At 48.0% G+C, this 25,002-nt stretch overlaps 1 protein-coding gene across 7 annotated transcripts in view; it reads left to right on the forward strand.

Annotated features, from left to right (window-relative positions):
• The window catches only part of TTC7B (tetratricopeptide repeat domain 7B), a 255,976-nt gene that overhangs the window by 32,887 nt on the left and 198,087 nt on the right, over positions 1 to 25,002 (forward strand). For all 7 annotated transcript variants that reach the window (XM_066344074.1, XM_066344076.1, XM_066344077.1 and 4 more), the window contains exon 4: positions 22,335 to 22,465. In XM_066344074.1, the coding sequence (XP_066200171.1) occupies positions 22,335 to 22,465 (131 nt within the window). The remainder of the gene's footprint in view (positions 1 to 22,334; positions 22,466 to 25,002) is intronic.

The raw sequence follows: 25,002 nt of genomic DNA on the forward strand, positions 1-25,002 counted from the left end.
GTTCTCGGAGGAGTTCGCAAGGCTTTAGGCTTAGCTCTGTGTCAGAATATTTCTGGTTTTCCTTTCTTCACCAGGTCCTTGAGAATTTTTAAGGGGAGACCGCCAACAAGGATTCGATGAATGCTAGTGTACAAAGTGCTCGTAACGCAGAATTTATGAACAGTGGCCTGCAGGCACCTGGGGCAGGCCTGTTTAGTCAGCTCAGTGTTTCCAACACTTTTGAATTAGCCACTAACATTCCCAAGTAGTGAACAGTTACCAACGTGGCTTCCCGTCTTCTTGGGAAAGAAGGGAAGAGCTGTCCCTTCATCTTCCATGGCGAGACCAGGCTGGCGCTGAGCACAGCTGCCCCTTGGGCGTGCGCCCGCCCGCCGTGCCCTCCTTGGGCCACCTGCACGCTGCTGTAGGTGGTGGCATGGACCCGCACACGTTCCCAGGTCACCTCAGCTTTGCCATGGTCTCCCGAGTCTGACTCGACCAGGGCTTTCGGTCAGAGCCCGGAGATGGCCACGAGCTCCCTCCTCTGAGCCTCCCAGCCGGGGCCGGGGCTCCCCGCCCGAGTGGTAATGTGAGAGTGTTATTGGGGACCAGCAGCCGACACCATTCAGAGGACCTCCACGGCAGCACCACGGAAGGGCCTTATGAATCTCTAATTTACAGATGAAGGAAATGACCCTGGGCGAGGTTGCTAGGATTGATGTCAATGCCTCCTCTGTGCCCTTTACTGGGGGGTCTCAGCCAATTCTCAGTCACCTGTGAGGTGGGCACATTATAGGCGAGAACACTGAGCTCAGGGAGTGCTCATCAGCTGCTGAGGATGCTCCAGGGAGGAAGGGGTAGAGGACGGACCTGGCCTCGGAGGCTGGTTCCAGGGCCCGTGCCCTCCTGCTCAGTGGCAGCCAGGGGCTCAGTCTGACGAGTGTTCAACTCCAGAGCCCAAGTCTAGTCACTTTGCTCTACTGGCATATGGATCAGAACTCGCTGGGGCCAGGTACGATCTCTCAGGTGGAACGTTCAGGAACCAGAGACCATCCTAGCTCCGTACGGACCGCCCTCTCCTCAGCCCACCCCCGTCCGTCCCCCTGAACTGCTTGCTCTTGCGGAGGTTTCTTCCTGTACGCTCCGTCCTTCAGCCCACATGTCCTGTCCTCTCTGAAGCCCTCTCGGGCTCACCCATGCCGAGTCCACCACATTCAGTACCGTCACAGCGCAGTAGATTAGAATGACTGAAAATCGTCTTAGAATTGCTTGGACCATTGTCAGCCACCCTGCTGCTGGGCGAGCCTCTGGAGGAAGAAACTGTTTTGTTTGTGTGCCCTCCTCAGAGCTTAGCACGGTGACAGGTATATAATTGGTGCTTGATTATCGAGTGAATATAAAACTTCCCAGGGTGCTTATCATGTAATCAGGTAATTCTGGGTATCTCTGCCCTTAGTCTGTCATGGTCAGATGTGAGGTTCATTTTGCCTGTAGATAACAAGAGCATGTTTTGATGATTCAGAGTCATTTCTGCCAATTATGGGAATACGTGTAAGAGCACGCCAACATCTCACCATCCCGGCAACTGACAGGGTTGTCTTTCCTACAGGTGGTGCATGTCAGTTCATTCCCATTATCGGGGAGCTCCGAAGTGGATCTCAACCCCCCTCACCCATCACCCCGCCCCCAACTCCTTCCTTCTGTCCCTGAACTCTAAGTAGAGAAACAGAGGATGGGAATTAAAGAAATGGAGAAGCTCTAGTTTCTGGTCATACTGGGTTTATCCAGCGAGTCGAGAGCTTTCTCTGGGGCACAGACTGAGATAGCAAATGGACTCGCAGGACACCAAGCGGCCACAGATGTTCTTTCCCAAACGGCAGGCTTGGTTTGGGAACAGTGGACACATGGCCACTGTCTACTTTGGTACTTAGATCTACTGCACACGGAGTAACTTTCTGCAGCTAGGACAGTGGGAGCAGGAAGTGGCCTGCCTTCCTAGAGAGGGCCCTCATAAGTGCCTTGCTGTGTGCCTCTGGTGTGGTCTTGTAATAAAGAGACCAAAATGCATCGACTCCAATACGAGGGAAGTCCTGTGCAGTCTGTGATGGTCCAGCTGGCCACGGCTGGTGGGGCAGCTGTGTTCTCTGAGGGTACTGCTCCTCCCTGCCTGCTCGGGCACAGTTCACATCGGTGTGATTGACGCAGGGTGGCTGGCATGTCGCAGCCCGTGGAGAGAGGGAGAGAGGGGTTCAGGGTGAGCAGAGGTACCACACAGAGGTTCTGACAGTTCACTGGTGAGAAGCTAGTGTTGGACCACGCACCAGGAACCTCTGTTCACATTTTAGTTATTTCTCTGTACTTACTATACGTGTGAATTTTTTAATAAAAATGAGATTATATGGCATATACTGCTCTGCCACCCGCTTTTTCCACTTTGCTACAGATCATAAACACTTTCCGTGACAAAAGTTACATTTGTGCGTGACGTTAGCATTTCACTGTATGCAGAGCTATGACCTGTTGAACTCAAAAGCCTCTGTCCTTGGACACGCAGGTTGTTGTCAGCTTTTCGGCGTGTGCGTGAGGCTGTGACATGCCCGGCAGCCTGGGCTCTGTGCTGGTTCTTTGTGATTTCCCAGGAGGGCTCTCCAGAAGAGGAGTTTCTGGGTCCGAGAGGGGGGTTTCCCGCCTGCCCCGCAGGGCGAGGGCGGCGCCGTGTGCTCTCCTGCCGCAGCGTGCGGACCAGCACCTCTAGTTCCAGCCAACACTGAATGGAGCCCTTTCGATCTGGAAGGGAACATCTAGTCATCAGTGTTTTGTGGACTATGGGATATTTGGAAAATAAAGAATAACATAAAGCAGGAAATAAAATCAGTCATCATACTGCCATTCAAGTGAGTTAACCACTTTTAAAGATAATAGATGTAAATATCTCTCTATATAACATATAGCTATCTATATATTTTAAGTTATATATATATCTTTAAATGTATAGAATTTGTCAATATATAAAGATGTATTTATATAACTTATACACAGTTAGGGTTATTCTATTTTATATTCTACTTTTTCACTATATGTATATCCATGTGTGTTCAATTATTTTCCACGTCATTAAATATTTTTGGAAACAGTTTTTGATGACAGCACAGTAAGTGTGCCTTATGGATACTTTTGAACCAGATGCTCATGGAACATCTGTGTTGTCTCAGTTTCTCATATGACCACTGTGCTCTATCACTTTTTTATAAGCTGTTTTATTGAGCTGTCCTTCACATACCGGACAATACAGCCTTTTACAGTGTCCCATTTTTTAGTGTGCCCAGAGTTGTGCGACCATTACCATAATTGATTTTAGAGCCCTTTGTCACCCCAGAAAGAAGCCCGTGCTCATTAACAGTCATTGCCCACCTGACCAGTGCCCCAGCCCCATCTACCACTAATCTCCTTTCTGTCTCTGCAGACTTGCTTCTTCCAGTCATGTCCTATAAATGGGACCATACAATATGTGTTTTCTGTCCGGCCTCTATCACTTAGCGTCATGTTTCCAGGCTCCTCACAGGTTGCGGCCGTATCAGTTCTTTTTATGGCTGAATAATATACCACTGTATGGATATGCCACATTCTGTACATTTTGTTAATGCAGGCATCAACTGCTGGGCGTGGGTTTCCACTTTTTGGCTATTATCAGTAATGCTGCTACCTATGAATGTTTGTGTACAAAATTTGTAGTGGATATATGTGTTCATTTCTTTTGCTTATATACTTAGAATGGGTGTGTGATAACTAGGTGTTTAACTCTTTGAGGAGCTGCAAATTGTTTTCCAAAGTGGCTGCGCTGCTCTGAAGGTCCCAGTTTCTCTACAGCCTTGTCAACGCTTCATTATCTGTTCTTTGGATCACAGTCATTCCTGCGTGTGTGGAAGTGGTATCTCGCTGGTTTTTTATTTGTGTTTCTCTAATGACTAATCATGTTGAACAATTTTTCATGTGCTTATTGACCATTTCTATATCTACTTTGGAGACATGTCTATTCAGATCTTGTGCCATTTTTTTTTATTGGGTAATTTGTTTTTCTATTATTGAGTTGGAATAATTCATTATAGAATCTAGATACAAGTCCCTTTCCAGACACATGTTTTTCAAAGTATTTTCTCTCATTCTGTGGGTTTTCTTTTTCACTTTCTTGCTGATGTCCTTTGAAACACAAAAATTTTTAATTTTGATTAATTCAGTTGTTTATTTATTTTATTTTATTGCTTTTGTGCTTTTAGTGTTGTATCTAAGAAACCATTGCCTAATGAAGGTTAAAAAGATTTACTACCATTTTCTTTGAGTTTTATAGTTTTAACTCTTATCTTTAGGTCTATGGCCTACTAAATTAATTTTTGTGTATAGTGTGAAGTAGGGTCCAACCTCATTCTTTTGTGTGTGAGTATTCAGTTATCCCAGCACCATTTGTTGAAAAGAATATTTTTTCTCTATTGAATTCTCTTGACATGTTTGTTGAAGTCAACTGAATATGAATGTAAGGGTTTCTTTTCTAGACTCTCAATTCTATGTTATTGGTCTGTCTGTCTTTATGCTGATACCACACTGTTTTTATTACTGTGGCTTTGTAGCAAATTTTGAGATTGAGAAGTGTGAATCCTCCAACTTTGTTCTTTTTCTTTATAAAGATTGTTTTGGCTTTTATGGGTCTCTTATACTTTCATACAAATTTTAGTATCAAATGGTCAATTACTGCAAAAAATAAGCTTGCTGGCAATTTGACAAGGATTATGGAAAATGTGTAGATCAATTTGGAGAGTATTGCCATCTTAACAATATTAGGTTTTCCAATCCAGGAATGTGGGATGTCTTCTTTTATGTCTTTAAAAAATGTTCTATAGTTTTTGGTGTACAAGTCATCCATTCCTTTTGTTAAAGTTGTTCCTTTTTTTTTTTTTTTTTTTTTTTACAGAGACAGAGAAAGTCAGAGAGAGGGATAGACAGGGACAGACAGACAGGAACGGAGAGATGAGAAGCATCAATCAGTTTTTTGTTGCGCATTGCAAGACCTTAATTGTTCATTGATTGCCTTCTCATATGTGCCTTGACCACGGGCCTTCAGCAGACCGAGTAACCCCTTGCTCGAGCCAGTGACCTTGGGCTCAAGCTGGTGAGCTTTTGCTCAAACCAAATGAGCCCTCGCTCAAGCTGGCAACCTCGGGGTTTCGAACCTGGGTCTTCCGCATCCCAGTCCAACGCTCTATCCACTGCGCCACCGCCCGATCAGGCTAAAGTTGTTCCTAAGAGTTAATACTTTTTGATTCTATCATAGTGAAATAGTTTTCTTCATTTTATTTTTAAATTGTTTATTCCTAGTGTATAGAAAATACAACTTATTTTTGTGTATCAATCTTCTATTCTATCACCTTACTGAACTCATTTATTAGCTCCAGTAATTTTTTTGTAGATTCTTTAGGGTTTTCTATATATAATATAAGGTCATTGCATCTGTAAATAGAATAATTTTCCTCTTCCTTTCTAGTTTGGGTGCCTTTTACTTTTTGTTGTTGCCTAACTGCGTTGGCTAGAACCTCCGGTACAATGTTGAATAGAGGTGACCAGAGCAGAGGCCTTGAGCATAAACGGCTTTTATCAAGTTGAAGAAGTTCTTCTATGTTTCTAGTTTTTTTGAGTGTTTATTTTTTTTATCATGAGTTAGATTTTTGTTAAATGCTTCTTCTACTGAGATAATCATGTAATTTTTGTGCTTTATTTTTCTACTATGGTGTATTATGTTAATTGATTTTCATATGCTGAACCAGCCTTGCATTCCTGAGATAGATCCCACTCAGTCATGGTGTATAACCCTTTTTATAAGTTACTGGGTTTGTGCGCTAATATTTTGTTGAGGATTTTCACATCTATATTCATAATGGATATCGGTGTCTTTGTCTGGTCTGGGTCCCAAGGTAATTGGTGTCATAAAGTAGGCTGTGAAATGTTCCTGCTCTTCTACTTTTTGGAAGCATTAGTGAAGGATTGGTGCTAATTCTTCTTTAAACATTCGGTAGGATTTACCAGTAAGCCATCTGAGCCTGGGCTTTTCTTTGGAGGAAGTTTTTTGATTACTAATTCAATCTCTTGTTACTCTGTTCCTTTAATAGAGTTTAATAGCCTTTACCTGTTCTCCACTTTCTTCTACTGGCGTATTTTCGTTGGAGCCCCGAGCTTCCCAGTCATGGCAAACAGTCCTGGTCAGAAAGGATTTAGGGTGGATGACTTTGAGGAATGATCTCTATTTTCTTCTACGGTAATACCTGTGTAGCAGCTCATCCCATGTTATAAAATAAACTCAGTACAGTCAAGGGAAGCAGCATTTCCTATATTTGCAATTGGATCGACAAAGTCAGCCTGGTGGGTAAGTCCTACTTTTTCTGTAGCCACTGCCAGGTTTTAAGCAGGAGGACTGATTTAATTAAGTTTATAAGCAAGAAAGATCTTCCTGGCACAGAGTGGAGAATAGTTTAGAAGGAATTAAAGATTATGGGGCAGGAGACCGAGTGGGAAGGGAGCTGGCTTGGGGCCCTTCCCCTCCGTCTCTCTGCGTTTCGGGGGATGTTTCTGAGGCTCCAGAGTCAGTTCGTGTTTCTGCCTGGGTTTGGCCAGCAGGAAACACCGGCAGGAAACCAGACAGCGAGCGAGAGGAGAGGGAATCCAGGGTATTTCTCTTTCTTTGCCTCAGGCAGCACTTCTGACAGCAATCGGTCAGACAAACCCTTCTTCTGTGGTTCGGGCTCCCATTAGGGTACTTCTGCTGGGTTCTGTTTCTCACCCAGTAGCCCCAACTTCCGCTGTTGTAACTCTGCCTCCTCCCTTTGTCCACGGCAACCCTGGGGATTCTAGTGGCCTCCGGCTGCTGCAGAGTTCTGGGATGTGCTACCATCCTGTTTGGCTTCTTATCTCTTTCATTCTTTATGTTGACAATTCCATACGTTGTCTCCTTTATTTGAAAAACTAGATTGATTGCTTTGTCCTCGCTGGAGGCTGACAGATATTGCAAAACCCCAGATTGCAGTAGGCCGTGGGGACAGTATGTGTGTTGGAGAGTTGGTGCCAGAAGGTGGTTGAGGGAGGAATCAAGAGATGGTGAGATTTTTAGCTTAGCTCACTGGGCAGGTAATGCTGTATTTAAACCCGGTAAGGAGTAGAGGAGATGTGGGGCTGTGATGATACCTCGTGACCACAAGAGGGCGTGTCCAGGGAGACATTCTAATTCTGGGGCTGCTGCTCAACCTAAGGGTCTCTGGGCTATTGGCTTTTGGTTTCAGGATTCAGGAATTGACTGTGTATAGATTTGGTTACAACTGAAGGTGACTGATGCTCGCTCAGGACCACAGAGGCTGAGGAAGGCAAGGACTGAGGCCTAGCATGTTACAGGGGCCTCTGCCTGCAGGCAGAGCACCTGCCAGGGCTGTGGGCTAATGAACGGGAGGAGGGAAGCAGAGAGCGCCAGCTTTCCCTCGGGATCACAGGGCCTAAAACGGATGAGCATCTGAACATTTGCAGCAGATTTTCATTCTTAAGCAGGCTGACGTTAAAATGTGGTGAAGGCTGTAAGTAGACAGTGGTTTGAGTGCCAGAACCTGTCAGTCTGAGGTTTAATGTACCAGGGAAAAATCCACACGGAGTTAATCAAAAGCAGACCCCATTCCACCCCAAAAGTCATCTTTGCCTTACTGTTGAAACTCGGGCCCCTGCCGAGTCCTGCTAATCACACCAGTCTCAGCGCGCCCTGCGCTCTCGGGTTCTGGAGGCCGCGTCCTGTCCTGCCCTGTCCCACCCACACTGGCTGCAGCCGCCTGCCCCTTGCCCCCCCACCCCGCCCTCCCCGCTACCAGGCCGGCCCCCACCTCTGCTTGTCTTCTCCCTCCAACCGGAGTCCTCTCCTTTTCCCTGTGAGGGACCCTCGGCACCACCGCCTCGGTGACAACCTCTCCAGCTCCGTGGTCCACTCCAGTCTCTCTTTCCTTTTTGATCCACCTCTGTTTATAGTTAGTACCATCTAATTGGCATTCAGCTTTGGTTGAATGAATTATTTCACATCTGCCACTTGCTTCTCTCAAACTACCGTATTTCCCCATGTATAAGATACACTTTTTGGAAAAACTTGGAGTCTAAAGACTGGGTGTGTCTTACACAGTGGTTGTAGATTTTTTTACTTGCATTTCCTACTTTTTTTGTGCTTGTTTTTGCGCTCGTTGTTGAAGACAGTGATTCGTCATCAGACACAGATGAGGACAAGCTAATGATGGGAATTTTGACAGTGATGAGGAGTTGTATGGATTTTATGATGAATAAAACTTCAGTTCAGTAACTTTACGTAATACATTTTTTTTTCAGATTTCGGGCCCCCAAATTAAGGCACATCTTATACATGGGGAACTACAGTAGGTTGTATAACTGATTCATTAAATCGGCAACTGTGTGAGTGCCTGCCTGGGCCGGACTCGGGCGTGCCTCATCTCAGCTGCTTGCTCTGAATCCTGCGTTTGCACCAGGACAGTGCCTGCCGTGCAGGGTGTTTGTGTGGGGTGGCTCTTTGGACATTTTCTGGCATCCACGGGCACACTATTGAAGAAAAATTGTATCCGAGTAACATATAAGTTGCTTAAGCAAAAGAGCAGTGTTTTCAGTGTATTCTGAGAGCCTCTCCATTTTAGATGAAAATGGATGTGGTTTGGGGCCTGATATAAAACCAATAGTCTTGTCTCTAACTGCTCTCTACCACGTTGCGCTTCGGGTGGGACCGTCCCAGTCTGTGGGCTGCCTTTCAGCTCGGTAGCTCGAGGAGCGTGTCTCTGGGCTCAGTTTCTTTGGAAGCCAGTGACTCTCGGGCGTCTTCACATAGTTTTCTACATGCATTGTGTTCTGGCTGTTGCGTTTTTTACTTTTAGGTTTTGGGTCCTTCTAGGATCTCCCTGGGAACTAGCATCATACGAAGCTGGCTAAGCATTAAAAAAGTCACCTAGTTAGCCTAAACCCCTGTTTAATATTTTAAATTCAAGACTCGTGAATCCTAGTACAGTGCTTGTCTGCTGCCATCCATAACTTAGATTCCATCGTTTCCAAATCATCTCTAGTGTTCACTTTCTTCCCCCAAATGTCCCTGATGCTTTGGGAGTGAGAAATGTTTCCACATTCAGAAAGCTCAGAGCTCTCTGGGGGTGGGAGCAGAGCACAGACTGTTCTGTGCAGCAGGGGGTGTCAGAGCTGGCTCTCCGGCTCCGGGACTCATGCGGTCCAGCCAGCTGGGGCTGGCGCGGAGGGCAGAGGGCAGGGGGCCGTGCTGGGCTGGTGCAGAGGGCAGGGGCTGTCCTAGGCTGGGCTGGTGCAGAGGGCAGGGGCTCTGCTGGGGCTGGTGCGGAGGGCAGAGGGCAGGGGGCCGTGCTGGGCTGGTGCAGAGGACAGGGGCTGTCCTAGGCTGGGCTGGTGCAGAGGGCAGGGGCTCTGCTGGGGCTGGCGCGGAGGGCAGAGGGCAGGGGGCCGTGCTGGGCTGGTGCAGAGGGCAGGGGCTGTCCTAGGCTGGGCTGGTGCAGAGGGCAGGGGCTCTGCTGGGGCTGGTGCGGAGGGCAGAGGGCAGGGGGCCGTGCTGGGCTGGTGCAGAGGGCAGGGGCTGTCCTGGGCTGGTGCAGAGGGCAGGGGCTGTCCTAGGCTGGGCTGGTGCAGAGGGCAGGGGCTGTCCTGGGCTGGCGCGGAGGGCAGAGGGCAGGGGGCCGTGCTGGGCTGGTGCAGAGGGCAGGGGCTGTCCTGGGCTGGGCTGGTGCAGAGGGCAGGGGCTGTCCTGGGCTGGTGCAGAGGGCAGGGGGCTGTCCTGGGCTGGTGCAGAGGGCAGGGGGCTGTCCTGGGCTGGTGCAGAGGCCAGGGGCTGTCCTGGGCTGGGCTGGTGCAGAGGCCAGGGGCTCTGCTGGGCTGGGCTGGTGCAGAGGGCAGGGGCTCTGCTGGGCTGGGCTGGTGCAGAGGCCAGGGGCTCTGCTGGGCTGGGCTGGTGCAGAGGGCCAGGGGCTGTCCTGGGCTGGGCTGGTGCAGAGGGCAGGGGCTCTGCTGGGCTGGGCTGGTGCAGAGGGCAGGGGCTGTCCTGGGCTGGGCTGGTGCAGAGGCCAGGGGCTCTGCTGGGCTGGGCTGGTGCAGAGGGCAGGGGCTGTCCTGGGCTGGGCTGGTGCAGAGGCCAGGGGCTGTCCTGGGCTGGGCTGGTGCAGAGGCCAGGGGCTGTCCTGGGCCCACAGTGCCCGGGCCATGAATCGGGCAGACCAGGGCACACTGCAGCCTGAAAGAGAGGGAGAAGAACTCAGGCTTGTTGAGTTCCTACTATGTGTCAGGCTTTGGAATAACTGTAGTAAATTATTAATAATAATTACAGCCTTCAAAAAAATCCTTATGAATACCCTCTAAGCTCTTTTCCCGTAGCCCTCACAACAACCCTGACAGGGCAGTGAGCAGACTCCCCATTTCAGCCCCGGCTCGGTTGTTTTCCTCCTTGGCTGTCAGGTGCATGCTTCGTAGGCTGAGCCGGCCATGTCATTGTCGTAGAACTCGCAGATGCAGAGACCGCGCAGCCAGACTGAAGGAGGCAAGGCCCACCCTGGGTGCTGCCAGGTGCTTTGGTTTGTGTCCAGTGGCTCCCAGAACCAGTGTGCACGTCGCAGGAGGTCTTGCAATACGTCTTCTCCCTTGACAGCATTCGGGCTCCTGATGTAAACAGTGAGGTCCTTTGGTATTCTGGGCACGTTGAAAACCGGGAATTCCACAGAAGGCCTCTGAGCAAGTCACGCTGAAAGCTGTCTAGAGCCACACCACCTGGGACTTGCTGCTTGCTAGTGGCCCTCCGAGATCATCCCGGGTGTGCCGGCCATGGCCGCCAGAGGGCGCGGGAGCCGCAGCCTCGCCCGGCCGCGCGCACTCGCGGAGCCTCCGGGCCGCGTCCCAAACGCTCCTGCGGGTCTGGAGCGCCCGCCCCATCGGCCTGCTCAGCCCTCGCAGGCCCAGAAGTTGGCGAGGCCGGGGGTGGGAGAAGAAGGGTGAACTTGGCAGGCTTCTTTATCAACCTTGGACCAGTGAGCCTCCTAAGGGAGTCCAGGGCCGTTTCCAGAAAGCTGCGCCTCTGGAAGGCGCTCCGGGCGCAGAGCTGAGCCTCCCATGCGCATTTACTGTCCTCTGCTGGCCAGAGCACGTGCCTGTGCGTTTACTCTTCTCTGCGAGGACCGCTTCGGAGACGCCAGAACGTCTGTGCGGCCAATCACTTGAGAAGAGAAAGAAAGGACTTACCAGGATGACTAACTGGTAGTGGAGGTTTAGTGGGAGTTGCCGTGGCTCCTTTGTTTTCACGGACCAGCACGTCCCTGGTCATGGGGCCTGTAGGGGCCCACGGGGGCTCCTCCGGAGTGTTTCTTGGTAGATGAATGTTTAGGCTTTGAAATGATAGAACCTAATTCTGACCTTGATGAATTGGCTATTTGCTGCTGCTGATCCTTTGTAGGGATCCTGGGCGCAGGACAGACAGGTACCCCTGGCAGTGGTCCCAGCGGCAGAGCAGTCGGCGGTCTGCTGGGGGCTGTCCCCGGCCTGGCTTCCCGTGGAGGTCAGCGCCGGGGTCAGGGCTGTCTGTGCCAGCACCCAGGATGACTTCGGGCAAACCGTGACCCCTCTCTGGGCCTGAAGTTCCTCTTCCCCCGAGTGAGAGGAAGAGAGATGACAGGGATGTAGTTATTTTCCTTGAAAAGCTGCTTTTCTTTTCTCTCTTTCTTTTCTTTTCTTCTTCCTTCCTTCCTTATTTCCTCCCTGATTTCCTCCCTCCCTCCCTCCCTTCCTTCCATTCATTCATTTTTTGAAGACTTGAGATTCCTTCAGGTGCAATGAAAAAAGAGTTTTGTTGAAAAGTCCATGAGCGGACAGAATGGGTGGTAGAGGTGGGGCTGGGGAGTCCTCACTGAGTACATTCTCCTGTGTGCAAACCCCAGGGACTGTGGGAGGAGGGGTGTGAGGGCAGGAGGAGCTGGGAGGCCCAGGCCTGGTGGGGTCTGCTGGGGGGGCCTGGTGCCCTCAGCTCAGTGATGTCTCAGGCTCTTCCCACCGAGACAGCAATTCTGCGAATGGTAGGAGGTACATGCTGTATTGCGTGGAGACAGTCATCTCATCTCAGGTTGCTGGTCAAGGCTTCCTGTTTATATTTAGATGCTGTAAGAAGAGTAAGAGCCGTTTTATTGCCACTGACCCATATTCATATTTCATGTTGGTTGTGTTAATAGACTCCTAATGGGTTCTGTTTTTGGAAGCAAGCAGAGACTCAGAGAGCCAAGGACCTTTGGGGACCGGAGCCTTCGTGAAGGGCCACTGAGGTGCTTCTTCTTAGTTCTCTGATGCCACGTCTCTTTCAGTGATGTACTTTTTACATTGTTTTGATGACTTCTTTCTCCTGCTGTAGGCGGGGCATCCAGGGGCTACACTTTGCACTGTAGGCATCCCCTGCGGTGGTAAGTCCACTTTTTTTAGGAAAGAAACTAGATCCAAGACCAAAGTGTACATGGCATTATGTGTTATTAAGGTTGAGGGGCTATGCTACAGTGTGATTGTGCTCAGTTCCGAGTGGTGGGATATGGACATTGTCTCCCTCCCGTTCTCCCCTGGAGTTTTCAGATACCCTTTAAAAGAACGGGGGCTTGTCATTGGCCCGGGAAAGGTGCTTGTTAATAAGAGTAGCTACCATGTCAAGTACATGTTTATTACATACCAGGCACCGAGCTAAGCCTTATAATAACCAGTTGGAGCAAATATTGTTATTCCTATTTGCTTGAAGAGGAACCAGGCCTGGAGATGCGGAGTGGCTGGCTCAGGGTCACAGAGCTAGTGGATGGAGAAGCCAGGGTTTGCATCCGCTCTGTCTACTTAAACGTCCGTGCATTCTCACTTCTTAATATTTTACCCAGCAGTTTGGGACATAGATAATGGATGTGATTTTTAGCACAAAGATGAAAAATAATAAAAAGTTTACCACATGACCTACTAATTCCATTCTAGGTATGTATCCAAGAGAATTGAAAATATAAATCCACACAAAAGCCACTACATGAATATTCATAGCAACAGTGTTCATCATATTTTAAAAAGTATAAACAACCCAAATGTTTATCAACTGATAAATAGATAAATAGAATATTATATTCATACAGTGAAGTACTACTGCTTAGCAATGAAGAGGAACAGAGTGTTTGCAACTAGATAGAGATGGAGGCTGTACAATATGAATACAATAAATTCCACTGAGTTGGTCACTTTAAAGTGTTGAATTTTTTTATTAAAGTTTTTTAAATTTGATTTGAGAGAGAGAAAGGGGGAGAGAGAGGAAGGGGAAATGAGAGAGAGAGACAAGAACATAGATCTGTTCCTATATGTGCCCTGACCAGGCATCAAACCCACAACCTCTGCATTTCGGGGTGACACTCAAACCAACCAAGCTATCTGGTCAGGGCTAAAGTGTTTAATTTTATGTTATATGAATTTCATCTTGATTTTTTACAAAAGGAATGAAGTTCTGATACTTGCTACCACAGGCGTGAAACTCGAAACATGCTAAGTGGAAGAAGCCAGATACAGATGGTCACAGACTGCACGATTCCGCTTCTCTGAAGTAACCAGAGGGCAGGCCCACAGAGAGTGGCTGAGTGGTTGCCAGGATCTGGAGGAGGGCAGACTGAGAAGAACTGTATTGGCTATGGGATTTCTTTATTTTTTGCGAGAGAGACAGACAGGTACACACAGATAGGAAGGGAGAGAGATGAGAGACATCAGTTCTTCATTGCGGCTCCTTAGTTGATCATTGGTTGCTTTCTCATATGCCTTGATGGAGCAGGGGGAGGGGGGGCTAGAGCTGAGCCAGAGACTCCTTGCTCAAGCCAGCAACCTTTGTGCTCAAGTCAGTGACCATGGGGTCATGTCTGTGATCCCACACTCAAGCCAGCGACCCTGTGCTCAAGCTGGGAACCCGGATGCAAGCTGGAGCCTGTGCTTAAGCCGGCAACCTTGGGGTTTTGAACCTGGGTCTTCAGTCTCCCAGGCTGTCGCTCTATCCACTTTACCACCGCCTGGTCAGGCTGGGATTTCTTTTTGTGATGATGAAAATGTTCTGTAATTAGCTAGTAGTGATGGTGGCACAACTTTGTGAATATACTAAAACCACTGAATGGCACTTTAAAGGGTGAAATTTGTGTATATGAATAGCATGTCAATAAAGTTGTTATTAAAAACAATATAACAAATAAGTAAAATGCTCCCACTTGGTGACCTCCTGGCCTACTATTATGTAAAGACAACAGTGATGCAAACAATAATCATGATGGTTATGCTTGTTGAGTGCTTGCTCTGTGCCAGGTTCTGGGCTCAGCACACAGCATTTTCACATAAAGTCAGCTGTGGATTAGGAACCAGGGACTCTGGCTCCAGAGCCCCATTCTTAGCCACCACCCAGCACTGCTTTACATGTAAAGACAGACAAGTCAGAGGTATGGGAGAGTGTAATGGAGAGGCTAAGAGCAAGAACGCGGGAGTCAGAGTGTCTGGTTGGAGTCCTAGCTCTGCCATTTACCAGTTGTGTAATCTTGGTGAGTCACTTAACAGCTCAGAGTCCTGTTCCCTCATCTTGAACACGGGATGACAGTAAATCCTCCCTCGCTCTTGTGAAGGTTAAAAGAATTATGTCAAATTCTCAGAACGGCGTCTGGCATGTAGCTAGCACTCACTACATGTTGTTGTTACTATTAAGTGGGTACTAAGCAGACTTAAAGGCATACATTCACATTGCAGCTCTCACTTAGGGAGCCTTTTAAGTTGAAGAGGCTTCTCATTTGCTCACAGAATTGTGGACGGGACATTGAAAGATCATGCACTCTAGCAGGTGAATATCTAATCCAAGGCCTGGCATGCTCTTTTTATAAGTGATGTGTGTGTGTGTGTGTGTGTGTGTGTGTGTACATGTGCACAAGACCACAACTTCTAAAAGCACTGGAAGGGGCCAGCCATCGCTGCCTGAGACTACAGAAATGACAGCAGCTCTGGGTTGACACGGACTTCACAGGAGATCTAGGGACTAGGGCAGCCGCTGCATTTTACCCGAACCCCCCTCCCTCTAGCATTTGGTGGTTTCTATAAACTGTCCCTTCTCTACGCCCTGTACGGGCTTGTCCTCGCATTGAGTACATCCGACACCTGTGGGACCGCAGCCATTCTGGAGGTGAGAACACAGGACCAGCAATCTGGGGCCGCCTTTGCCAGGACCATGCTTTGAGGATCTTGACTCTCTCTCTATTCCTGAGTTTCTTTCAGCCTTGGAGATTAAGATCCCTGGAGATTGTCTTAATGCCTTTGAAGTCCATACCACAGGGCTGGGTTATCGGAGCCATGGTATTATAATAAAGCTTTTCTAGTATGAGCTCCCCTGTGGGTCATGTTACAGCAAAACAACAGGGCGGACCTGTCCTGGGCTTGGCTCCCGGGGATGCGGTCAAGAGAAAAGAGGAAACAGTGTCTAATGTTACAGTACGTAGTTCACAGAATTGTATTTTATAGTCTTTTATTGTGTGGCATAACTTCATACGAAATAATTCCCTGTTCATTTTAACGCAATTAAAAATGAAATATTTGTTTTGACTGTTAATCTTCTAACGTTATACAGCTCAAGATGGTATTCCTTTCATTCAGCCCTTCATGACAGGACAAAGCCTGGGCAGCCCACGACCCAGGGCACTGCCTGGGGTGATGCCGCGCTTGGTGGAGGAAGCAGTCACTGCCCGAGGGCTCTGGACTTTGATTTCTTTGCCTTTATGATTTGAAACCAGTTTTTATTGTCATTGCTGTTATCAGTCAATGAATATGCTGTCAGTGACTCAGTGAGACACAGGATATTGTGAGCAGGGTTTTGCAGTCAGCTAGACCAGAGGTCAAAACTTGGCTTTATTATTTACTAGCTGTGGAGTCCTAACTTAATCTTATCTGTAAGGTGCTGTTAACACCTTCCTTGCAGGTGGCTGCGGAGAGGATTAATTGTGCGTGTCAAACCCTCGGCATAGTGCTGGGTGCTGACCAGGGCCCTGACAAGTGAGTCTTTCTATTGTTAAAGCTGTTTGGTCTTACGCACCCACACCAGGCTCCCAGATGAGAGATCCGGAAAGAATAGGGCTGGTGACCACACAGCCCAGTGACCACTCGGATCCCTCATCTGGGAGCCTGGTGTGGGCGCGTTAGACCGAACAGCTTTAACAATAGAAAGACTCACTTGTCAGGGCCCTGGTCAGGGTCCTTGGCCCACTCCTCAGCTGCCTGGTGCCCCTTCCAGCTGTGACGCCCACCTGCCTCCTGGCACCTGTACAGCGCCTTTGCTTCCAACACTCTCACCTTGCCTCAGACTCAGCAGTCCCCGTTTCCTCCGGGGGGACCTTTGCCCCGCCCCCGCTTCCTGGTCGTGGCGTTGCTGGCCCCTGCTCAGGCCTCAGACAAGCCGCTTCACTCTTCTCAGACTCTCTTTTCCCACAATATTTGAAGGAGATAGTACCCATGAAACAGGACCAAACACAGCAGAGCTTCAGAAGCAGCTGAGTGTGATCTAATCAGTGGTGAAAATAGAATTATTTCGGGGACCGCTAAGGCAGAACTCACCCTGAGCATAAGCACATTCAACTATGATCATTGGGTCTGTAATCTTCACACAACATCAGGTGGTTAACTCTTTCACGGACTGGCATGAAATGTCCAGCAGTCTGGTCCATGGACTGGCAGTTGAAAAACACTGAGAAATGCTTTTCTAATCACTGGTTTATTTAAAATGTGTCGCCCTTCATAGAAAGCACCTTCCAGAAATGAGTCTATCCATGGGAATTTCCTCCTTGGCAGGGAGGTTGCCGTGGAGTCCAGTGGCTACTCAGCGGTCTTTGAATCGTGGCACGTGCTCAGCCACTTTCCTCCCTTGCTGATTGGTCAGGAGGCGCTTACTTTCTGCCCTTTCTGCACACGGTTTTGATTCTGGACGTGCCGATCTTATTGAGACGTTCATTAGGCATTGCTGTCACATCAGTTATTCATCCAGTCAGGGCTTTGCTTTTTTTTTTTTTGCTATGCATTTCTCTGGGAAAAAGGAAATAACTAAGAACATAATTGATGATAGCTTTTCAAACTGACAAGGCGTCATCTGACATTTTAATGAGAGCCAACCCATTTGGGCCGTGACCTCAGGACTCAGCTTCTCAGTGTTGATCTGATTCCAGACAGTTGAAATGTTATAGTCTTGGTCAGAGGTCCTCTAAGCAGCTTTTGACAGAGAACTAAATATTCTGGAACTGAGTTGCATGGCCACGAATTCACTGTGGCGAATCAAGACTTAGCGATTGCTCTGAAATGTGCCCTGTGGCACGGGGTGAATGTCATAGCATTTGGGAGAAGGAAGGAACAATGTTTACCATACAGAGCCTCCCACCCAATGATGGACTCCTTGCTGCCTAATTAGAACATGAACCCACAGAAGATACCAGTCTCTTCTCATGGTGCAGGGTTAAGTTTTATATATTAATATTCTTACTAACTATGAATGGTCATTGATTGCAGCCCTAAAATACTGGGTTTCAATATTGCAGAACTCAAGATACAGGTGATGATTGAACTGTATGGAGCTGGACTTGGTTTTCTTTGATTCAGTGGGGTTGGCAGGTCCCAGAGGACCCTGGTCATCTTTTAGTCTTCGTGGTCAGAGTCCAGCTGCAGTGGTATAAAGTGCCAAAAATAGGCCCGTGTTCCTCCTGGCCCTTCTACATACTGGAGAATATGTTTTCTTTATATTAAACCCCTGATGCCATCTTGCACATTCTTTGGTTGCTTCTCACAGAGCAGAAGGCAGATTATGCAACAATTTGTCTCTTTTTGTTGTTTTCTGGTGGTTTTTTAATTTTGCACAAAGGATAACTTAGAGCGCATTTTGGGAGCCCCAACCAAGTGTTTGCTTTTGAGTGGTCTGGATCTGTTCTACAAATTGGTGAATTTGTTCAGTGTATCTTATACTTTTCAAAGAAAATTTCAAGAGGTTGTAACAGAGTTCACACTAGAGAGGCTGCTGAGTGTTTATTTTTTTGCAACTGCATAAACAACTTTGACTCCAAATGGAAAGGGCATTAAGCACCTTGACTGGAAGGACATTAAAACAGCTATTACAATTGTATTCTTTATGTTCAAAAGTTTAGTGGAGACATATAAGTTAAGAATAGACCCAAATCAGAATTCCTGGAGATTAAAACTACAATGTTTGAGATGGAAGATATTCTGGGAGTGACTAAAGGCTGATTAGACACGAAGCAAAGATAGTGAACTTGACGCTACGGCAGAGGAAACTGCGAAATGAAACAGAAAGAAAACTTAAAAAAGAAAGTGGGAAGAGCATAGGTGAGCTGTGGGATAACTTCAGGTGGCCTAATACGTGTGCAATTAGAGTCCCCTACGGAAGGAGGACAGTTTAAAACATTTGCAGAAATAATGACTGAACGTTTTTCAAATGTTAGGAAAACTGTGAGCCCTGAGATCCAGGAAGCCCGTGGAGGCAAGCACAAGAAACAGGAGAAAGTGGACCCAAGCACTTCAGAATCCAGATGCTCAAAACCAGCAATAAAAGAAAATCTTAAGAGCCCCAGAGGAAGAGGTGTATTACAGGCGGATGAGCAAACATAAGGCTGGTGGCAGAATTGTCAGAAACCGTGCAAGTGAGAATACAGAGGACAGACCTTTACAGGGGTGCGGAGGGTGGGGGCGGAGGAAGCAGACTGCCAACCCTGAATTCCGTACCCAGCAATAATGTTCCTCTAAAAGGCAGGCCACATAAAGCCTTTTCAGACATAGAGTGACTGGAAGGAGTCGTCGTCCTCTGAACCGCACTATAACAAATGTTAAAGGCATCCCTCGCAGGGGTCCCCAAACTTTTTACACAGGGGGCCAGTTCACTGTCCCTCAGACCGTTGGAGGGCCACTACATACAGTGCTCCTCTCACTGACCACCAATGAAAGAGGTGCCCCTTCCAGAAGTGCAGCGGGGGGCCGGATAAATGGCCTCAGGGGGCCGCATGCGGCCCGCGGGCTGTAGTTTGGGGACGCCTGCTAGGGAGAAGGAAAAGGATCCCAAAAGAAACATGAACCCACACAGAGGAGTGAAGAACACAGGAAGTATGGCTGTGTTGGTGACTGAGTTTTTCCTTATTATTTAAATGTCTCTAAAACATAATTTACTATTTCTTTTTTTTTTTTTTGTATTTTTTCTGAAGCTGGAAACGGGGAGAGACAGTCAGACAGACTCCCGCATGCACCCGACCGGGATCCACCCGGCACGCCCACCAGGGGCGAGGCTCTGCCCACCAGGGGGTGATGCTCTGCCCCTCTGGGGCGTAGCTCTGCCGTGACCAGAGCTATTCTAGCACCTGGGGCAGAGGCCAAGGAGCCATCCCCAGCGCCCGGGCCATCTTTGCTCCAATGGAGCCTTGGCTGCGGGAGGGGAAGAGAGAGACAGAGAGGAAGGAGGGGGGGGGGGTGGAGAAGCAAATGGGCGCTTCTTCTATGTACCCTGGCCGGGAACCAAACCCGGGTCCCCCACACGCCAGGCCGACGCTCTACCGCTGAGCCAACCGGCCAGGGCCCATAATTTACTATTTCAACAAAGATAGTAACCATATAGGATGGGATTTATAACCTAGGTAACTGTAAAGTGTACATAATGAGAATAAAGACTGGAAAGAGAGAAATGAAAGGATGCAATTATGAAGGGGTTACACTGCCTGTGAGATGATTTAATGTCATCTGAAGTAGACTGCGGTAAGTGAAATCCTAAAAGCAACCACTGACAGTTTCGTTCAAGACTTCAGTGAATGAGAGGACAGTTGACAGATGGTCAGTAAGACAGAGAAGCCTTGGAACAACACAATTGATTTGTAAATAAAATAAATTTATTTATTTTATTTATTTATTTACTTATTCATTTTGTTATTATTATTTTTTTCAGTGAGAGGAGGAGAGGAAGAGACAGACTCCTGCATGCACTTTGACTGGGGTCCACTTGACTAGGGGGTGATGCTCTGCCCATCTGGGGCCCTTACTCCGTTGCAACCGGAGCCATTTATTAGCACCTGAGGTGGAAGCCATGGAGTCATCCTCAGTGCCTGGGTCAGCTTGTTCTAATCGAGCCTTGGCTACAGGAGGGGGACAGAAGAGAAGGTGGGGGCGAGAGGGGGAGGAGTGGAGAAGCAGATGAGTGCTTCTCCTGTGTGCCCTGACCGGGAATCAAACCCGGGACATCCACATGTCGGGTTGACACTCTACCACTAAGCCAACCTGCCAAGGCTAGCTATTTCTTATAAACATTCTTACCATACAATCCACCAATAGTGCTTCTTGATATTTTACCTAATTGAGTTGGAAACTACATTCATACAAAGACCTGCACGTGAATGTTTATAACAGCTTTATTCATAATCGCCTAACTTGGAAGCAACAAAGATGCCTTTTAATATAGATTAATAGATAAATGTTTTATTATTTAGCAACAAAATTAAATGAGCTATTGGGCCACAAAGGGGCATGGAGTGACCTTAAAACAGTCTTGCTAAGTTACAGAAGCCAGTCTGCAAAAGGTTACATACTGCATGATTGCAACTATGTGACATTCTGGAAAAGGCCAAACTACAGAGACTGTAGAAAATTAGCGTTTGCGGGGATTCGGGAAGAGGGGTGCAGGGATGAGCAGGAGAAGCGTGGGGCACATTTAGGGCAGCGAATCTATTGTGTCCAACAAGCACAGTAATGGTGGGTACTTGACATAGTCAAAACATTTGTCAAAACCCATCGAACTGCACAACAGAAAGGTGAGCTCAAACGTAAACTATGGACTTGAGTTGATAAAAAAGAAAATAAATAAAAACAACAGCAACAAAAATATTGAAACATTGAAAAAACGTGTAGCTTGTTCCATGCCATCCGTAGCCCAGGAAAGCTGTTAAACATATCCGAATGTGGCTATGCCACACCTTCTGTGACCAGCGGTCCCCTCTGAGCTTGCAGGCAGGGCCCCAGTTTCTGGCTCCCTGTGAATAGAGGTGGATTCTCCTCCTTCTACAGCCTGGAGGGACGGTCACTCTGTAAACGTAACTTGGAGGAGGCCAGGCTCAAAATGATGCCCAAGGGGCTTTAGGTCATTTTGTGATGTTTTTAGCAGGTCTAACCCCCTCTCTGTAGTGGTGTCCAATCTGAAAATGAGCAGTCAATTCGATGGGTGTTGCTTGGAGTCTGGAGGCCTAGACTCCAATTCCGGAGGTGGCAGAGAGTGACCTTCAGGTTTGGGGCAAGTCACTCACTTTCCCATGCAGACCTCAGACTCTTCATCTTAGAAGAGTGGGTTTTCCAGGGACTCTCTCTGGCCCATTCCAGTTGCAGACCCCATGTCTGTCACTAGTACAGGCTCCTGCACTTTTACTCGGACTGGACTGCCTGGGGGGGGGGGGTGTAGATCCCAGGGCACCTGGTGCAGCAGAAGCCCTCTTGTGCATGGGCCGCCGAGACCCTGTGCGCGGGGTTCCCTCTGCTGCGGTGCTGGGTGGATCCCCAAGTCTGACTGGCGCTGGCTGGTTGCCCGGGGCAGGGGCACCGGCTGGTGCTGTGTTGAGGCTGCAGCTGCTCCCCTCACTGTTGGTATATTTTCAGCCTTTGGTACATCCCAACCCCCAGATCTCCCTCGGCTAAGAGTATCTCCTCCATCCGCAAAGGAATGCCCACAAAGCCAAGGTATGGGTGTTTCCTCAGCATGGAACTGAGAGTGGGTCCATGGTGTTATTGTTACCCCGGACTCCAAGGCAGAGAGTTGGAAGATTTTCCTAGTAACTGATCCTCCTAAGGGCATCTAAATTTTTTTTAATGTTCAATTTGTTAAGTGTACATTTTGAGATAGGAAATATTCTTTAGCTAGTATTGTTCTGTGAGCCTGACTTTACTTGCCTTTAAAATTCTTTAAGGACCTTTGGACAATTGATTGAGAAGCTCTTTTAAGTCTAAATAGGGTTGCAGTGATCAAGTTCGAACATGGATATCAGAATCAAAGGGTGCTTTGTGCATATTTAGGGGCCTCGTTCATCTGTAACTTACAAGGACTCCATTTTTATGTTCCATTTGTCCTTAAAGAGAGGACAGAGAATCTGCTTCTGACACTGTGATCTCCTGGGACCCCTTTCTGTCCTCTTCTACAGCGATATCCTTGAGCCCCATGAGAAGAACTCACCCAGCTCTTGTGTCTGACTTTGTTCTAGGACTTTGTTTAGAGAAGCTGCCTCTCTCCTCCTCTACCAGTGATCTCCACGTGGACCGGGACCAGGATGTCGTCACCTGTTACGAGAAGGCGGGGGACATTGCGCTCCTGTACCTCCAAGAGATAGAGAGGGTAAGTAAGGGCCAGGTGTTCTTTCCAGTTGGTAAGTTTTTTAAAAATTTCAGATCAAATCGTAGAGAACTATGGTCAACCTCTGAAAGGCCTTCACCTGGTCTGCCTTTGGGAGCAAAGCTTTTCTTACTGTCTTTCATGCTAAGGGGAATATGGTGGTGACTGTGGGGTCTCGTGAAAATAGATGGGTCGGTGTTTGGGAAGCATTTTAATATCCTCTGAGCAGAAATGACAGTGTGCGTCTGTGTATACCCCAAGCACCTGAAGCTGGCTAATTATTTCCATTCTCTTTCCCCAAATGGGTTGATCTTCATTTGTACTTGGATGGACTATAGGTAGCATGGGTTTGGGAGGCTTTGCCCCAGTGGTTCTGCCAGAGGTCTGCTGGGGACTCTCAGTGACCTGCCTGGGGCAGGTTTGTGCATCCCCTGAGACCATCTGGGGCGGTGTCTTGCAGCCTGTGGTGTGGGGGATGGGAACCAGCAGCTGGCGGGGGTGGGGGGTCCTGACAGAGGGTGAGTGAGCAAGACACCCTCAGGCAGGGGAAGCTGGAGGCGGATGGGTCAGGGAGGTGTGCGTCACTGCTCCGTGTTGAAGAATCACTCTTTTTTGGCTCTGCTCTGTACTAAGTTTCTTTACTCCTTGGCCTCAGTTTCCCCATTTGTAAAAGGAGCATAGTAATAGCTCCAACTTCATGACGTGCTTGTGGGGATGATTAAAGGTCATGTAAGCAAGGCACTTCGCCCAAGATTCTTGATCCCTGTCACGTATTTTTACTAACAGCTACAGCTCCTAGCCATCAGTCTGCCGCGGGGCTTTCTGGAGCTCTAAGCAAGGCTCCACACTGACATTTCAGACCAGAGATGTATTCTGTGAGAGACTGGGAAATGATTAGGAGTCCTGTGAGACTTTGAAAGTGACAGCAGTCTTGTTTCCCATCAATTTTATAGTTTCTCTGTCTCCATACGGATTAGAACAGAGAGGGACTACCAAAGTCTCGTTAGTTTTTGTTACTTTATAAATGCACAGACTAGAAGTCAATTTTTGCATAAATGTTTTGTATGTCAGTGTGTGGGATGAGGATCAGAATGGCCTTCTAGGCCGGGAGAGGAGGGCCATTCTGTAGTGAAGAAACTTCTATTTGCTGGGACCTTTTGGTATTTTTTTTTATTAGTGTTGGCTCTTAACTTGGTGTGCTAGCAAGAATAAAATTTGGGGAGAACTTCTGGGGACAGTTTGGAACATCGTGGCCCGAGTTTTTCTTCATCTGGGACCACCCATTCTCTGAGTGTCACTAACGGGGGGTGTGCCCAGTGCTGTCAGAGGTGTTTGCTTCTGGAAGGGCGGCGACTCTTCAGAGCGGGAGCTGTCCCTGGTTTCCCCTGGAGCTAGCCTCATTGCTGAGAGGCAGCAGAGGGCAGCCGTGGTGCGGCCGCTGGTCCTGGGAGCCTGGCCTTGCTGCCTCTTAGCTGTGGAGCTTTGGGCTGGCTACTCAGCCTCTCTGTGCTGCCCCAGGATCCTCAATAGTGACACAGCAATTATAGTTGCTAGACTCTCGATTTGAGGATAAAATGGTTGGATTCATGTACTTCCCAGTAAGTCCATGGCCAGCACACAGTTAGTGTTGGTTTTATTGTCCTTCTCTGTCCCTGTGTCACCTGGCAGTGGAATCTCCTAAACTTAGAAGATTTCAGATATTTAGGTAAAAATCTGGAATATTATAAACACACAGTTTTATGTAGAATGTTAAAGAATTTTTAGGGGAATGCTAATGGAGTATATTTTTAGGAGAGTTTTTCTTTCTTTTTCTTGTGTGGAAGATCACAGGACAACATTTTGCCTGGCGTCCCTCTGTGATATCGGGGCTGCGGACTTCCGTTCACCCCTATTTGATGTTAGTGCAGTCACTACGTCAGCTTTCCATTGTCATGGTGGGTCCAATACTGCCTGACTTGTCCGGGGCTAGAGAACCATGTCACCAGGGTCCTCCAGTCGGTGTGCTGGGGGCTTCCGTGTGTCATTCTCCTGCCGTGTTCCAGACATGGGGCCGGAATGTGAATGCACAAAAGCTGTGTGCACTAAAGATTTGTTTAGTGCTGTCCTTGTCATTTTAGGGTTACAGAGACATCTATTGATAACTTGCTCTGATAATCTGTTCTCTGAAGGTAATAAAGCACACCTCTGAGATTGTGCACAAAAATAATCAAAGAATCAAATCAGAGCAGATAGAATTAGAAAGGACACGATCAGTTTGTGTTCAGGTGGTGGCGTGATGGCAGCAGTCAATGACATTATCTGCCCCGCGAGAAGCTCCTGGTGGTGCAGGGATAGGAATAACGATGACTTCACCCTTGAATATCATAATGTGATCCCTGCTTTTGGCAAATGAAATCATCCTGCCCCTGGCCTTTGCACGCGCCAGCCGCCAGCTGGTGGCGGCCTTCTCGGGCAGTGCCAGGGCGGAATTTACCTTCTGCTGACAGTTCATTCCTTTACACCTTCTTTTAGAAAACAAGGCAGTATTAAATTATGGGACA

Source organism: Saccopteryx leptura, chromosome 6 (assembly GCF_036850995.1).
Source record: "Saccopteryx leptura isolate mSacLep1 chromosome 6, mSacLep1_pri_phased_curated, whole genome shotgun sequence".
In the NCBI taxonomy this organism is placed as follows: Eukaryota; Metazoa; Chordata; class Mammalia; order Chiroptera; family Emballonuridae; genus Saccopteryx; species Saccopteryx leptura.